Source organism: Plectropomus leopardus, chromosome 11 (assembly GCF_008729295.1).
Source record: "Plectropomus leopardus isolate mb chromosome 11, YSFRI_Pleo_2.0, whole genome shotgun sequence".
In the NCBI taxonomy this organism is placed as follows: domain Eukaryota; kingdom Metazoa; phylum Chordata; class Actinopteri; order Perciformes; family Serranidae; genus Plectropomus; species Plectropomus leopardus.
In genome coordinates, this window is record NC_056473.1 from 1337876 (window position 1) to 1352716 (window position 14841).

Here is a 14841-nt window from a genome sequence, read left to right on the forward strand (position 1 = left end):
AGTCCATATCCCATCATCTGTCTGCTGTCTTACCTTGTTCTTGTTGACTTTTCAGTGGTCTCTGAACTCAGTGGATGTACTTCCTGGTGAAGCTTCCATCAGTAAAGCAGAGCAGAGATGTTAATCCTGACTGACATGACCCTACATACACACATCATCTAAGCCATCACCATCATGCAATCTGTTGGTCTGTGTGGTGTGCACACACATCCAAAATGAACACACACCTGCTGACATGCAAGTTTGTACTAACCTTTACAGAAAACAGAAGTGCTGTAATCACGACACTGATTCCAAGTGTATTTTAATAGTAACTTAGCTCTCTCCACCATTTGAAATGAAACTTAATTATTTATAGCTGCTGAATGTCTTGAGGAGTCTTGTGTGGCTGAGAAGCAACCCAGTGCAGAGATATCAATGTCGAAGTGGAGGACTAAATATTAAAGATCAGCTATCAGCTCCAGACTGCGCAGCACTTTCTCTTCTGGCATGAAAAGCTTCCTTGTCAGCGCTGTCAGATAAAAGCTTTGCATCTCTACAAAGTTTTTCACATGAAATACAAAAAGTCAGCTTTACAAGCAGTAAGAGAACAGCCTCATTTTTTTGACTGTAGGCTGTGTAATTTTGCATTCACACGTGCAGTGTTTAGCATAAAGCAAGCTGATTCAGGTAAAACAAAAGAGAATGAACACAGGGAGTGTCCACCCACTATGGTGTGCTCACATTTGATAGCACTCTCTATTTTTGCCTCAGCTCTCAGTGGTGGTATCAGACCTGCAGTGTGAGAGTGCAGCGTCCCCTTAGGGGTTAATTTTCTACTGAGAGCTGGACTTATTACTGCAGCCAGCTGTGCAGGGTAAGGCTGGTGTTAGTTTCCAGCAGTGAAGCTGAGAGCAACATATATTGTGGAATAATAATTGCAATCATGTAAATCATCATGAGAGGTTCTTAAAGGTATACAGGACTTTTCTAATGCACACAAAATTCAAACAGCAGTAATCTCTGAATCTTCATTTATGACCCTTTCTCAGTGTGTGGCAGTGCATTTATCTGCAGACTCTGCCTTCTTCCCTTTACCCTCTGCCTGCGTTTTCTCATTTTCCTCTTATTTTGCTGTGTTTTACACATTTATGAGCTGCAACATCTGAGCAGTGGTGTGTAGCCCACAGATAATAACAGTGCTCTCCCAAACAATTGTGAATCTACAGCCTGTTCTCACGATAAACTCATAAAATACAGCCTGTTGACTTTTGGCTTAAGATCCCGATGCCAAAAGCCACCTGTCGCGTCTGTCTGAAAGGCTGCAGGATGGTGTCAGGTGAAAACTCGGCCGGACAGGACAGGATTGGTTGCGCTAAAAGTCAGCATTCTTTGAGAACGCAGTTGGACAGAACCTGTTGTGTGTGAAATGCAGCAGGGCAGCATCACGTTGCGCTTGGGAGGGGCAGTAGATGGGTCCACAAACTCAGACTTTTATGTGGGACTCCGGTGATTGCTTCCCATCTTAAATGTAATGGTTTTTTTCTGCACCTTACCATGTGCCTCCTTCCCCTAATCCTAACCATTGATGCCAGCATGTGCTTTTGTTGACATCCACGTGTTTTTGTTGCCTAAACATAACCACTTGCAGGGTCATCCCATCATGTGCTTATGTTGACATTAAGATAGTGCCATTCTGGAATATCAACAGCAGACAAAGAAGGATACCTAGAGTGCACTACAAAGCGGCAACATGTGTCGACTTGGGATAGGAATGTGTTGAATTATCTCTTCCCCATCAAAGCAAACAAAAAAATAATATTTTAAATCAGTGTTTTTCCAACACTATTGTTGCAGAGGGGCTGCCAACTATGGATATGAAAAGGCAAATGTCCCTATCTGTCACCAGTGTTTGGTTTGTCCATTCTGGGCTACTGTAGAAATGCAGTGGTACAATAAGGCGATCTCCATAGACGAGGACCTGCTTCGTCTTCGATATAAACAGCTCATTCAACAGTAACAAAAACACAATAATTCTTATGTTCAGCTTATTTTACACTAAAGAAAACATACTTATATTGTATTATATTTCTGCCAAGATACCCCCCTAAATCTTACATGCTGGACCTTTTCGGTTTTTATTTGACGTATTTTTATCATGGCAGGCTTTATGTCATAGGCAACAGTGAGGTACAGTTCATTGCACTGAACACTATTTTAATCGTAATATAATTTTTTTGTGATTTTGCATACATGTACATGAATGATGTAATATGACATTGTCATCTGAGAATTACAAGGTTCTACCAGCGTTCTGAGCAATTTTGAGATGTTGAGCTTTAAAGGTTTTGAATTCTAAATAGCAAAAATGACGTGGAAAAAAACATGAAAGTTCGTTCTAGTAAAGTAAAGTTATTCTAAATGTACAATATCAAAATCCTGTCGGTTATTTATATGGGGTTTTCAGGGAAAACATTGCAGCCACCCCCAGTCTTCTCCCAAGTAGCCTCAATGAGAAAGTGTTTCAGCCACAAAACCCCTTATAACCCCATTTTTAAAAATGTTAGCACTACTAGCTGTGCTGCACTGCTAACGGTGCTAACCCAACAAAGTAACTGATGGGCTTCAAACCACAGGCAGACAAGTCTGCCTTTTATTGTGCTGTCTTCTGTGTTTGGTGGGCCAACGACAAATTTTGTTATTTCTGTTCTTTTCTATTCTATTCTATTCTATTCTATTCTATTCTATTCTACACTACTCTATTCTATTCTGTACTAACAGCACTTATCAATGCTAAAGGGTGTTTGCAACCCCAAACAGACACTTTCTCAATGGGTGACCAGTGGCAAGACACCTTGTTTCCACGGCAATGCTGCTGAGTTGGGACAGTGTTATTAGTGGAATTCGCTCATTACCACTGGCTCCCACCAGGCTGGTGCACAGTGCAGAGCGCAAGGCTAGCTAACCAGTGAAGACCAGAGGGTGGGGCTTTGTTTGATATTGATATGAGCACTTAGAAGTGCTGATTGGCTCACAGATAGAACCTTATAGAACCAAGTTAGAGATCCATTTTGCAGATAGAACCTTTTTTTCCAAAAATGCATATAATAAAAAAGCATAACACTTCACATAATGTTAATAAGTTGTGACAGAATACGAATACATGAAATGTCAGACAGAACCTTATAATTCCAAGGTGGTGATTGGTAAAAATATTGTGATATTGATTTCAACTGTATCTCTGACTGTTTTATATAAATTTGGGGGTGGAAACACAAATGTAAAAAAGTGAGTCAGAGAGGTTAGATTTGGAGTTCAATGTCTAGATACTTTATAAGCAACCACAGGGATGACAATTTGCATGCCAAGAGTAATTTCATTCATATCGTAACTGAATCCTGCTCTGATGTATAACCTCAAATATGTTCCCAGCTTGAAGGAGTGTGTTGGCTGGATGAGGAGCTGGCACTGGCTGAGCCGTGAGCCAGCAGGTGTGATTAAAGTGAAGCCCACTGATGTCTGGGTTTGCATATACTTACTTGCCTCATTAATTCCATGGGACCATGGACCAGAGGCCAGTGGTACCCAGGTGGTCACTTTCACCTTTTTTGATTGGGAGAGGCCGAGCACACTTTTAATAATCATCATGTTTCTCACAGCACCGTCTCCACAGCTGGGACTTTGCTCAGCAAACTTATAGGCAGTGGGTAAAGACAACTTACTAATGCTGAAAATCTGTGCTATCATGTGCACTACCAAAATAGAAGCTGAGGCAATGTTGTCTGACTTAAATCATAAAATCAAATTGTCACCATATGAGCTTCTCTCAGAATTATGCAGTTGTAAATCACGCTTCAATATCTGTCAAACATGGACATATCTGATTTGGTGGATTGCAGGGGGACACATGGTGCCAGCTGATGGTGTTAAGGGAGTAATGATGGTAGTCGTGGGCTTGGCCTTTTTGTTCCAGTTAAGGAACAACTTAAAGTCTCATCATATATTTTAGACAAATGTTTTCCATCATTACTATTAGTCATGCCCTCAATGTTTATATACACATGTGACTGTTATCGCCACTTACACTTATTTGCATGTAATATTGCGAGCTGTCATAGATAATTTATTATTGTTATGTCTATTACTATTCTTAAAAGTTATGTTATTGTTACCATTATAGTTGTTGTGCATCTCTCCTCTTTTCTCCCTCCCTTTCTTTCGCTTCTCTCTCTTTCTCCTTTCTGTATGTTATTTTGTCATCTACTGTAATTTAGTTGTTTTTTTACTACATCTATTGCATGTCTGTCCATTCTGGAAGAGGGACCCCTCCTCAATTGCTCTTCCTGAGGTTTCTACCATTTTTCCCCCATTATAGGGGGTTGGGGGTTTGGTTTTTCCTTAGTCAATGTGAGGGTCTAAGGACAGAGCCCTCTGAGGCAAATTGTGATTTATGATAATGGGCTTTACAAATAAAATTTACTTGACTGAGGTCAGGGCTCTATGCAGGCCAGTCAAGTTCTCCTACATGAAAACTGGGAACACAGAACTGGGGACGAGTCAAGTCAAGTCACTTTTATTTATGAAGCCCATTACCACAGATCACATTTTGCCTCAGAGGGCTTTACAGCATATGACATTCCTCTGTCCTTAGACCCTCACATCGACGAAGGAAGAGCTCCCCCCAAAGAACCTTCAGTGCCATGGCGATGAACCGGCTCCTTCTCATTCCTAAGTTTTCAAATACTCCTTTGACAGAGCTTTCAGCGTACGATCCTGATGCCAAAAGCCACCTTTTGCATTTGCATGATATGCCTCTGGATGACATCAGCTGACAACGCGGGTGGACAGAACCGGGCGCGGTCTCATACACACCGCTGAATGGCACATGCTGCGGCAGCCTGATACGCAGCGTCACTTGAGAACACGGCCAGGCGGAACTTATTGTGTCCATGATACCCCACAGAGTGGCATCAGGTTGAAACACTGCTGGTAACAATGTCAGAAGAGAATCAGAGAATCAGAATGCTCTTTATTGTCATTATACAGTGTATAACGAGATTGGAGAGCTTCTCCATTCCTTCAGTGCAAGTACAAAAGCTTTTTACAGATATGTAAATGTAATATAAGGAGCACAAGTGCACTATAAGGCAGGTAGGAGGACTGGTGGATGGGTCCATATCACTGTCAGAGTGTTTTTTTCCTAAACCTTACCACGTGCCCTTTTGCCTAATCCTAACCACCTGTAGCAGCGAGTGCATTTGTTGATGTGCCAGTGTTAGTTGCCATGAACTTGTTTTGTCTAAACATAACCACGTGCAGCATAAACCCACCATTAGCCTGTGCTGACATCACTGTCACAGCATCCTGGAACACAAATAGCAGATGGGATACCTACAGCTTAATATGTAGACATGGAAGTACAAAGCGGCAATAAATGACGAGGTGGGATGAGAACGTGTTGCATGAACTGGAGGCTCATCAACAGCATTAGTGTTAGGCTCCCACATATGCTGACTGAGTAATGGAACTTCATTGTTATTAATTAACTTTCTCCAGGTTCAGAAAATAGGAATTTAAAGCTGAAAGGGTCAAATCTGCCTTAAACCAGTTAGTACATTGATAATCAGTGTCTTTTTCCATTTGTTCCCAATGAGGATAGACCAGATGAAAGCCCTTCACCCAGCGTCTTTTTTGAGTGTTTTGACTTTTTTGTGCGGCCACTGCTTAGACTTCTAGTTGAAAAGTCCCTGAACCTTTAGAGAAGCACTGCTGCTTGCAGTCATATTGACACTCCTTGTCTTATACTAATTTGGCCCAAGCTGAATGGCACAGTTGAATCTTTAACCAGAAAATGCAAAATGCAACCACAGGTCCATACTGGTGGGTGTGTTTGTATGGTGGGCCCACAGGGCTGCAGGGTGGATGCCAGCAGGGCAGACGGGCAGACAGTGTGTGGCTACCAGCAGCACACTGAGGGGAGAGCGGAGTGTTTGCCCTACTCCTTCCTGAACCAAACAGAGAACCAGATGTCAAAGAGCAAAGCTCAGTGCAGCACGCTGAGGGAATGAATGGTTTCCTGAGCAAACCTTAGTCGCTTCCTTCAGACACATGGCTTTATTACAGTGTCCACTAAAAACAGGTCATAACCCAGAAGCCCAGCAGCACTGATTGTCTTTCATTTTATTTCTGAATGGAAATGGAGGAGTTAAGCCAAATTATGTTGAAGGATAGAGGAATATCAGAGACAGCATTATGGTGGTAACTTATTTTTAAAAAATAATATTACAGACAGTTGTAATGAAATTTTAAAAGGAAAAATTTAAGGGTCTGTTCATCAAAATTACAGAAAGGCATACTGACTAATTTTTTTTAAATTCATAGATTTCAAGAACAAAGTAAAAATATTATGAGAATAAACTCGCAATTGCAAAAAAAAATTGCAAGAATAAAAGCTTATTACGAGATGAAAATTATGAGAAAAAAGCTGTAATGTTATGATATTTAACTGATATTTAATTTGTAATATTATGGAATTAAACTCATAATTTTCAACCCATTTTCACTACGAACCCATCAAATATTGCCACTCTGTCAGTACTTTTGACATACAAGTATGACGTGAAAAACCACCTTTCACATCCAACCGGAACGTGGCTGGACGGCATCAAATGCGCTCTGACAGAACCAGTAGCATTTTTATTATACGTCAGTGGATGAATCCACATAAAACGTTCATGGACTTCATCACTTAGGAATGCGGCCAGATGGAACTGGTGGCGTGCTCATGAAATGCTGAAGGACAGGTAATAATACTTCCAGTTACCATGTTATATAAGGAGCGCGAGTGCGCTTGTAGGGTTGGTGGATGGGGATGTGGAAAAGTTCTACAAGCAACCACCTTTTGTGTGGGAGTCTGGAATTTGCTTTTTGCGTGGATGTGTGTGGGGTTTTTTCTACACCTTACCATGTGCCTCTTTTGCTTAAACCTAACTGTCCATGACTGCCTAATCCCAACCTTTGTGGCAGTCCACACTTATGCCTAAAACATCATAAGTAGACACAGAAGGTCACTGACAGAGCAGCGCCATGTGATGAGTTGGGATGAAAACGTGTTGTCATTTTATGAGAAATAATGTTACAGATTAAGACCGGAGACTCAGGTAATACGGTATAAAAAGCAACAAGGTACGAATAAATAATCAGAAGTGATGGATGAATGGTTAGTGTATGGGACTTTGATGCTCAAGGTTAGAGTTTGGGTCCAGCTGCATCTTGTAATGTTTTAAATATCCTAACTTCATATTTTGCCAGGAAGCCCAGGATATTATGCCCCTTTATACATCCATGAGAGGGACATCCAGCTGATAGTCAGGCAGCCTAACTGTAGATGCTAGAACTGAACTTGTTTCCACCGAATAGACACGCACGGGCATCAGCGCTATTCAGCATACATACTCTTTTGACATACTTTCATTTCACACAGGACACAAACTCCAGTCTCCTGGATGAAGTCCTGTGTTTGTTTCCTTCCATCTCCATAGTGTTATGGAGGAATAGAAAAACACAAAACCTCTGCAAATAAAATCAAAACTATGGCTGAATGGTTCCATACCTCTGCTGTACTGCTGCTGAGCTCTGGACTGAAGGACCACAAACACATCTATTTTCTACCCTAGGGGATTCTATTCATGTCATTATGTTGATACAGTAGCTATTGCTAACATCAGGTTGAGTTTTCCTCTGGTTGATTCCACCTCACAGACACTGAGGGGAATGTGAGGAGGTGATACGGAAACACAGCGCATGTATTATTTTTAGCTTGATAGATTATGATCCTTGCGAGGCTACTATTTTAGTCTTTACAGATAACCCACTTAATGAAGCACAGTCAGAAAAAAATCACATTTCTATTTCAGTACCAATGTGTATTCAACAATCTTTTTTATTTATTCATTTATTTATGTATTTATTTTTTGCTCAGAATGAGGTGTGTTCAGTTTTCTCATGAAAAAAACCTCAAGAACAATTAATCCTGACGGCAAAATGCAAAATCATGTTTCCACACATTATGTGAAGCTGTTGCCCCTAGTGCGCCATCAACCATTTTAACAGACGTCCTTCATCAGTGACCTACAGCACAGACATCAATAACCAATATGTCAGCAGCAGGATTCACTTAACACATCATGACATCCGCTCTGCTCTCCACACATTCTTACCATGAAGGGTTTTTTTTTTCCCGTATTCCATATTCCGTGATTATGTGAACACAAAGGTATGTCTGCTCAGGAACATTTACCAACATATTCATTACCACCATACTACGTTTTATTGAAGTTGCTGAGTTTGAGATGAAGTACACTGCATACACATGAACAAATCTATAATAAACTGCATGCAGAGATGTGTGGAACATGCAGAATGACCTGCCAGACTGACCAAGACAATCACTAAGGACAGCCAGTGGCCAGGCTGGCTTTTCAAAGATGACAGGACACTTACAGATAATGCACACATTGAGGGAAAAATGTGTTTATGTGTGATAACAGAACATGCTGTTATGTTCCATTTCTTTCTGTTTACATTAATATTAACCAATGAGGGTGAGATTAATGTAAAATTCATCCAATAAAGTTATATCAAGACTTTTTGCTGTAAAGGATCTAAAAACTCAGTTGAAGGAGCACTGGTGTTTTTGGACACTGGACTACAGGCCAGATAGGGAGCCTACAGGTAGCATTCGGGACTTTTAACTAAAATATCACTCTGGGATATATTTAATTTGTTAATCTGCCTCTCATGTAATTACATTACATTAAAAAAAAAACATGAACTAGTGCAGCCCCTTTTTGAACCTAGTAAATTAAAGAAGGGACGTGACCCTAAACTAGCATCTACAAGTGAAATTTAACTACACATAAATTGTCCCATCCTAATATTCAACAGTTGTCCTTAGCTCTCATGATTATCATTATAAAAGAATATTCCAGCATGAGTGTAATTTTTGTTCAGTTTCACCAACCCTTTGGCACGCAGTTATATGGGACTGCAGAATTTCTGGAGGCTTTGAGATGCAAAAACACAGATCCCTATTTACTGGTAGATAATCTAGGAATAGTGTTGAAAAAATAAAGGCCTACTGCCTGGTGGCCATCAGCCATTAGCTAAAGAGACACGGGCCTGTCTGTCATGCATTTGACATGTTTTATGTGTCACTGTGCATATGGCTGTATTCACTCGTAATAGTAGATAATGCCATGATCAAAGTAACACACATTGTTAACAAAACTCCCCTAAAAAACGTCTTCATATGAGCTTTTATTGGAGCTTTCAATGGCATGTCACATCAGCGGATGAAGCTAGCTCAGTTGTCATGGAGATAGCTCAATTTTCATTATATCAAGTATGGGACTGTGGTCATGTGATAATAGCTGGTTGTACACCAAAGCTTTAGAAAAAAAGAATGGAGGTTTTTGAGGTTAAACTATATTTTTTTAGTTCAAGGCTCAAATAAGTTAAAATTTAGAGCAAACATGCAAGTATGTGATATAGTATTGTAATATAACTAGTGAAGGAGTCTTTTTTATTTATTTATATTTTTAGCTTGATGTAACTGTCAGGAAGTGGTTCTGAATAATAAGCACAAAGAGCCTTAGCTGCTGGTTTAAAGTTTTATTTTTGAGAAGAAAAAGCAATATTTTGACGTGGTATAATGCAGTTATTGGCCTTTTATTACCTCCTATTGTTATTTGAAACTGTGGTATTAGCATTGTGATGCAGCATCAAACAGAAGTCTAAATTGAACTAAAACTCTATGGCAATCAATAAGTTCAAGAGATTTTGCGAAGCTTTGTGACGTCCGGTTCTACTGTCTATAAAAACAGTAAAGGCTGAAAGGGATAAGCAAACTGCTCAAGCTGGAATCATCTCACTGACACAGTGTGTCACCTGGAATAGTTGAATGGTTGGAGTTGGAATTGGGAGTTTCAGTTTCAGAGTCTGGCTTTTGTCCCAGCCCAATTCCCAGTATCAGTCCCAGTACGCTATGGTTTAAAAAAATGATTTCTAAATATATAGTTGTCAGGTGACAGTTGGACTACTCATCTCATTGCATGTTCTTTTAAAATTTACTGTAGAATGAATGAAAGGAGCAGTAGTAATAGTGAATTCTCATTGGATCTGTGGGCTTTTGCACGCTGCTGCAGAATGAATAAGTGAAAGACTGGACTGACTGATTGACAAAATGGAGCGGATGGACGGAAATGCCATAGATAAACCCACACAGGCTGGATAAAGGAGAGACCTGTGTGGCACGGTATGGTACGTTATGTAGGTACAGTGGCTTCATGATCCTACGTACATGGTCTGCAGGAGGCTCTGTGGAACCGTGCAGCCAGCCTTGGGAGGGAAGTTCCAAAACAATCCAGGCCCCATCTAGCAGTGGATATGAAAATACAAGAGACAAAACGACTGTACTGGTGTTGGTGAATTGCAGGTGCAAAGGCAGTAATAAGATTCACAGAAATATAAAAGGAGACTCTGCATTAAACTACACAGGGTAGACAGACGGTATCGTTAGGTGAAAGAGATTAATTGGACCCTGTGGAAATGGGCATAAAAGACAAGGGAGAGAAATGTGAAGGTTAACAAATAATAGAAGACTGTTTTGTGATTGAGTGATTGAGTGATTGACGCTATTTGTCATTATTGGATATGATAATCAATAACTAATCCAGTGTGAGTTCTCTAAGGCCCAATCCCAACACACCCCTTGCCCGTACCACTAAGCCCTTACCTCTCAGTTTAGCGAGTTTACATTGAGGGATAGGATGTCCTAATTCTTGTTGGGATGGAGCGGTAGGACCAAGTGTTAGTGTTATATGGCCCTCAAAACAGATACTTCAGAGGCACACTTCAAACCAAGTGCTATGAGAAACTATTGATGAAATGGCTGTACCAGCAACTAGGCTCAGATAGCACACTATTATGGTATAACATGGTATTTGGAGGCAACAGAGAAGAAATGTTTTTCTAAACTATAATAAATCCGAGTGCTCCTCTTTCTTTTAAACTGATTGTATGTAGTGCACAGCATGAACCACCATAGCTCAGCCTCCATTCTCTACTGGTGAAACAGGCAGCTGAGCTAAAAGACACAGCGACACCTAGTGGTGGAGGGAGAAGTTAGACTGTAAACAGCCAGCGGCCAGTAGGATGACAGAGACCTTGAGGAATAAAAGCATGTTTTTACAACTAACTTGGTGAATTAAAGACTTACTTTGACCAAACTGGAGCTGGTGATTGTTGGAAAAGTGGATTATTAACTACATTACTTGCAAAAGGAACTAGTTTGGGTGAGTTTTATTGTGTTTCTGTTGAGTTTGAATTGAATGTGTTTTATGGTGACATAACCAGGAAATTAAGCTTCATCAATTTTTCATTAGTTGTTTTTCATATTCACAATGTCTGGGAACGCTCATCATATCTGTCTTCAAACGGCAGTATCAACAACTGCTGATAACGTATCAGGGTATTGAAGGTTTGTCCCATTCATTGCATAATGGAAGATTTTAAACGCTACCACATGTAACTCTATTTCATGGGGCAAGGTGGCACAATGAGGGGTGGGGGTGAAATTTTTAAAAATGGGATTGGGCCAGAAGCTGCATTACCTGACTTTTATGAGTCTTAAGTTTTAAGTGTCCAGAAAGAAGTGCAACAACACAGGCTGTAATTAACATAAAAAAATCTTAAGTCCCATTTCCCAATAGACACAAGGACACTAACTAATTAGATTGGACAGAAAAACATCCAGCAAGGAGGAAATATTTCAGCATGCAAAACACAGAAATAACAACCCTGCCTTTCAAGTGGCTCACTAGCAGTGCCAACCTTCATTGTTGAAAATGCCGATGGGTGGGGTGGGGGGGGGGGGGGGGGGGGGTGCTTTGGGGACTCCAAGGAGGAAGAAAAGTTCCAAAAACTGAAAAAAACAAGGAAAACAGACCAAGGCTTGCATGCCAGAAATCTCAGAAACTTTTAAATTAATTACTCACAAGAAGGCATATTAATCACCAGCTCTAATAACCATTAAAAAAAAAAACCTTAAAAAAATATAAAAACATCTATTTGCCTCTTTGCCCTTAAGGTCAAATTTAAAATTAAATTACCAATGGCATTAGCATTTTCTACATACCACTGGCCTTCAACTGCTAGTAATTTAAGCTGCTGTCTCCTAACTCTTACATAAATTCATACTTTATACCTTCACAGTATGGTTGGGGTCCGTTTTGACCCCCAACAAGTGTTAATACCAAACACTGAACCACAGATCTATTTAGCATGTATCAATAACCTATGTGACATTAATAATGTGGCAATTAATTCTTACTGAATGTTGCAGAGGTGAGTGATTTTTTTGTAGGTTTTACACCACTCTTTTATGGAGAAAAGGTAGCTTCTATGAAACAATGTCATGTCTTAGTTTACCTGACATGCAACAATAAATAAATAATGATTTAAATATATTTAATCAAATTTAAAATGCCAAGAAGATTCTGGATTCTGAACCATCAAACATTGTCTTCACTGCTACTCTATATCATAACAAAATTCTCATAAATACTATCTAATTATAACTCTTAACTAACATTAACTAACATTTAACCGACAAACAAAACAAATATTACTCACTAATAGAAAACTAGTCTTTGGATTCAAAGCAGTGAAATTTTAGTGTGTGTGTTTCCCACATTTGCAGTGAGTTGTTTTGAAGCCCTTTAGTCACTGAAATGACAGCTAAGGTGTCTTTGAGGATCCTCCCCCTCAAAACTCTGTCACTACTGTACAGAAAAAAAATGTACATAGATGTGGCATGTTCAGTTTCAAAACCACAATTTTACTTGATCAGACCCACACTGCAGGATCAAATTTGAACCTTGAACTATATATGTCTATATTATTTAAGTGAAAAAATGTATTTCAATCTGCAGTATTGCACTTGTAGAGCATTGTGGTTAATAGTCAGCTGCTGCAATTCAGAAACTCGAAATATCGGCTAAGTGGAACAGTGATGATGTGAGGCTCATGTAGGAACAAAAGCAGGAGTGTACTTCTCTTTGTAAATCTATTTATAAACCTGAGTTGAGAAACAGACCCGCTCCCAAAGGAAAGACAGGCTTGGCTTCAGTGGCTGTTTCATGTGCTGAAGGAGTAGCATAGTAGTAAAAAACAAAACAAAACAAAAAGAGTTTTCATGACTTTCAAACAGGTCGAGATGACACTTCCTGCAAGAAAACAATAAGCAGTTCTAGATCTGGAAATTATGTAAGAGGACCTATGAAAAATGGGACATTGACAGTATCGCTATTACAAAGTTTTGAGTGGGATACAATAAAACATTTACTTTACTACATGTTATCTTTCTGCTAATAGTCTAGTAATGGTGTGACCCAACCAATCCCTTTGAAAAAAATATAATACGAGTTAATTACTAAATATGACTATCCAAACAGAACATAGACATTTTAATATGTTTAAGTGCATTATTGGGTCTTTACTCTTTGGAGGAGCATCAAGTCACTTTATCTTTACCATAATGCCATCATGCATTACAGCCTCAGTCTTTCAGGTGTTGCCAGAAGTACTCAGCAAATGCAGGTGCATTCAGGGTACCACTAACACCAGCCTGCACCAAATTCAATCAACTTTTATGACTACTGTGGGTTCATCATTCACTCAACTCAGTCTGCTGCAAGCCAAACATTGCACTACTGCCTCCTCTCTGCAGCGTTACACCACTTTAGACTTCAGTCTGTGGTGTTTACTGAAAGTGCACAGACTTTTTCTACAAGCAGCAACTTCAGCACATCAACCCAACTTTATTACTATTATTCACTGTAGATACAAATATAATAAAATGCCCACTGCCTTTCAACTCAAATACATTCTGACCTGTTTTTATAATGTAGGAAGGCACTGCTGTGGTGCAAATGGTGCACTTTGTTTCCTGCGGGGACAATAAATTCAACCTGTCAACATGCTATTCACGCGAATGCAGAGGCTGGTGATGGGTGTGTGTGTGTGTGTGTGTGTGTGTGTGTGTGTGTGTGCGTGTGCGTGTGCGTGTGCGTGTGTGTGTGTGTGTGTGTGTGTGTGTGCTGGGGAGGGAGTGATATAAAGTGCAGAGCACAAAGCCTCAGCAGCAGTTTCACACACATCGTGCCAAAACTCGTCCTCATTTGAACATCCCCCAGTTGTCCTCTAAACACAGAACAGCCACAGCATAAGAAAACCTAAATCTTACTTCACAAAGAGTTGTAGAGCCTCGATTTTGGTACAAAAACTACTTCAGGGTGATTGTTTGACAAATATCTTGATAAAAATAACAGTTAAAGCATGCTCCAGACTGAGAAAGCTCTACGGTACCTGTGGTGTCGCTCAGAACTCTTCCAGACGGTACAGGCTGCTGTAGCTGGTGTCTGCTTTGTCTGTGTCCAGGCTGCTAAGGATTGGAATAGTGTATGTCGCCGAGTGTGTTTGCGCCTGTGGGTGCACTGAACAAAATGAGAGAGAGAGAGATGCAGTTTTCCTCTCTCACTCTCTCTCTCTCACTGTATCTCCCTCCCCTTGCTGATGATAAACAGAGAGCACGTGGCTTCGCCAGTGATGCAGCACACTGAAGCTGACAGCACAGAAAAAGTGAGGTGAGAAACAAATGATAAAGGGATAGGAACAAGAGAAGAAAGGATTTTAGAAATAAGATTAGAAGAGGAGAGCGAAGAAGAGAGAAGAGAGATGAGAAAAGAAAAAAGGGAAATAGTTGGCTGGAATGAGGTATGTGTATGTATGTGGATGTTTGTC

The 14841-nt window shown here is 40.1% G+C and overlaps 1 protein-coding gene across 7 annotated transcripts in view; it reads right to left on the reverse strand.

The window, feature by feature from the left end:
• The window catches only part of ndrg4 (NDRG family member 4), an 82249-nt gene extending 67666 nt beyond the window's left edge, over positions 1 to 14583 (reverse strand). For 2 of the 7 annotated variants that reach the window (XM_042495940.1, XM_042495937.1), the window contains exons 1-2: positions 14407 to 14582; positions 10340 to 10413 (exon numbers count right to left, since the gene is read on the reverse strand). In XM_042495940.1, the coding sequence (XP_042351874.1) occupies positions 10340 to 10413 (74 nt within the window). In that variant the 5' untranslated portion in view covers positions 14407 to 14582. Of the gene's footprint in view, positions 1 to 10339; positions 10414 to 14406 lie in introns of all 7 variants that reach the window. The other 5 variants (XM_042495941.1, XM_042495943.1, XM_042495942.1 and 2 more) reach the window with 5 other exon arrangements.
• Positions 14584 to 14841: the final 258 nt, after the last annotated feature.